Below are 2,477 nucleotides of genomic sequence, written 5' to 3' on the forward strand. Positions count from 1 at the left end.
TGGCTTTAATAACGCCCAAGTCTCTGAAGAGAGACCCATGTCCTCCCTCCCAACCGCTTCACCAAAGGCCGCTGCAGCTCGCCACAGAGAGGCAGCGAGCGTGCGGGGAGGGCGGGGCCGGGACACAAACACGCGGGAAAAGCCGGTGCCGCCCGGCGTCCTGCATCTTGTCATCAGTATAATGAACTCCCACCCGCGTTCCCCCCAAACATGGCAGGAAGGGCTGCGGAAAAAAGATGTCCCTTTAATAAAACGTTATCAACATATATCGTACACAAACTACAATGTATCATAATTACTTTTTTTTTTCCTCTCTTAATTCAGAACCAGACTACAAGGTAAGAAAAAACACAGAAACAGCTACAATGTTCCCAATAATCCGCACAAGGTCTTTTTTCAGGCAGATGATATCTCACATAATATGATATACATGGATCAGAAAGGGGAGAAACAAAGACCAGCTACGGGGAGGGGGCGGGGAGTAAATGTACAAAGAATTCGGGTGTCTCCGGGGCCAGACACAGAGGTTTCCGGGGGGTGCTGAGGTGAGGGAGGCCGAGTCACCCCTCCTGGGAGGGGACAGGCTCCACTGTCACGTGTCGGTTTTTAAAAATAAAAACAGGACCGGAAACAGCGCGTCTGTTTGGTGGCTGGTGTCCCCCCACCCCCACAGCTATTCCAAAGTCTTTCCATTCAGTTCCAAGCATATGCAGAGCAGTTCTGGTCAATATCCCGTCTTTGAAAAAGGAGGAAGAATCAACAGAAAAAAAAAACCCCAAACTCCAGCGCTACACTGCCAGCACACCGAGGACGCGAGGGCCAGGGGACGAGGACGGAGGTCAGTTTCATGTCCCAATCACAGCCATCCTGTCGGGGGTGGGCTCCCCACTCGCTCCAGACCACCACCCAGCTGGCAGGCTTCTCGCTGGGAAAACGGGTGGGGGCCGAGGCGGGGCTGCAGGGGGGTCCCTGGAGGAGCAGTCCTGGGAACACAGTGCACGCCACCACTGGCTGCAGCGAGTCTCCAGCGAGTCTCCGCCTGGTGGAGTCCTGAAGCCTGAACCAGGCGGCCTGGCCCTCCGGCCACATAACGGGGTGGGGGACATTCTGGGGTCCAAGCTGTGCAGCTGCTGTTGCCACCTTGCCCAGGAGAAAACTAAGCAAAAAAACAAAACAGTCCCCGCCCCTCCCTTGCCCATCTGCACAAGCCAAAACCCTCTAATGGAAAAGGGCGACTTCCATTTGCTTTCCAAAAAAGGCCCTTGGAAAGAAACCACTGATTGTAAACGGCCCAGTTTATTATTATCATTATCATCATTATTATTCTTAGGTGGCTACAAAGACAGCGTGAGATCGCACACTGAGACTAGCTCTCCGGTGGAAGGGCTTGGGTACAGACAGCAGGGCTTGGTGGGGGTTTTTTGTCCTTTGTCCTTTTTTTTTTTTTTAAAGAAGAAAGCAAAGAGGTTGGTTGGGGTGAAATGGGGTGGGGGTTTGCTAGAAGCTTCCTTTTTTAAAAATCCCCCCCCCCAACCCCAACCCCAGAAAACAAATAAAAAAAAATCCCAACAATGGCAAAACCCAAACAAAAGACAACAAAAAAGTGTCATGTACATAAAAGATCCTTTTGGGAAGGGCAAGGGGTGGGATTTTTCTGGTCAATGACTTGAAATATATTTTTATTTTGAGTTTTGTCCTTCATGTTTTATGGAATAAAAAGTTCGGCCTTTTTATTGCATGAAACTAAAATTGGGAAAGGTGGGGGAGTGGAGAGGGCAGGGTGGAGGGGGAGCGGAGGTGCCCCTCCCCCAGCGCCTGGGCAATGACACCTCACTTCTTCTTGCATAATTTCTGGCATCTTCCTGCCTGCAATGCCGGCTCTCTCAGCATCTCGGAGAAGAGGAGGGTCACACACTCATCGTCATGCTTGGAGAATACTGCACGGGGAGAAGCAGAGAAGGGGGTCGTGAGGGCCGGGGAGTGGGAGACTTGTGGGGGTCTGATTGCAGAGGCGGAGGCGACCAGCTGGGGGCCTGGCTGGGCTGAGACTGGGTGACACTGGGTGGGCAGGGCCAGGAGGCACCTCTCAGCAGCAGCCTGTGCCTGTAGGACTCACCCCCCTTCCCTCAATCACCCCTTTCCAGCTGAAGAGGCAGGGGCATTCCCCACTTATCCAAAATATCACAAAAAAAACTTTGCATTGGAAATGGCATCCCTTTTAACAAGGGCGGGCCTGAAAAGGAAAGATTAGGTTTACAGGGTGACTGTGCAAAACACCCCGTGTATTCTTGTATTACTTATTACTGGATTATTTTTGGTACGAACAACTGTGTACCTACTATTGCCACATACTGTATCTATGCGTGTGCACCTCAGGGTGTCTTTGTCTTTGTGAATCTCAACTGAAATGGAGATGGAATAATACCCGTGCATTGGGATTATGGCGGCCCAATTTAGGCTTTCTCCCCAATTTGCTG

General features: G+C 51.3%; 1 protein-coding gene across 5 annotated transcripts in view; it reads right to left on the reverse strand.

The window, feature by feature from the left end:
- Positions 1–224: 224 nt before the first annotated feature.
- Positions 225–2,477, reverse strand: part of SSBP3 (single stranded DNA binding protein 3) — a 148,886-nt gene continuing 146,633 nt past the window's right edge. For 4 of the 5 annotated variants that reach the window (XM_023752806.1, XM_023752803.1, XM_023752807.1 and 1 more), the window contains one exon: positions 225–1,937. In XM_023752806.1, the coding sequence (XP_023608574.1) occupies positions 1,908–1,937 (30 nt within the window). In that variant the 3' untranslated portion in view covers positions 225–1,907. The remainder of the gene's footprint in view (positions 1,938–2,477) is intronic. The other variant, XM_023752804.1, reaches the window with a different exon arrangement.

The sequence above is a fragment of the Myotis lucifugus genome, unplaced genomic scaffold (genome assembly GCF_000147115.1).
Source record: "Myotis lucifugus unplaced genomic scaffold, Myoluc2.0 scaffold_37, whole genome shotgun sequence".
In the NCBI taxonomy this organism is placed as follows: Eukaryota; Metazoa; Chordata; class Mammalia; order Chiroptera; family Vespertilionidae; genus Myotis; species Myotis lucifugus.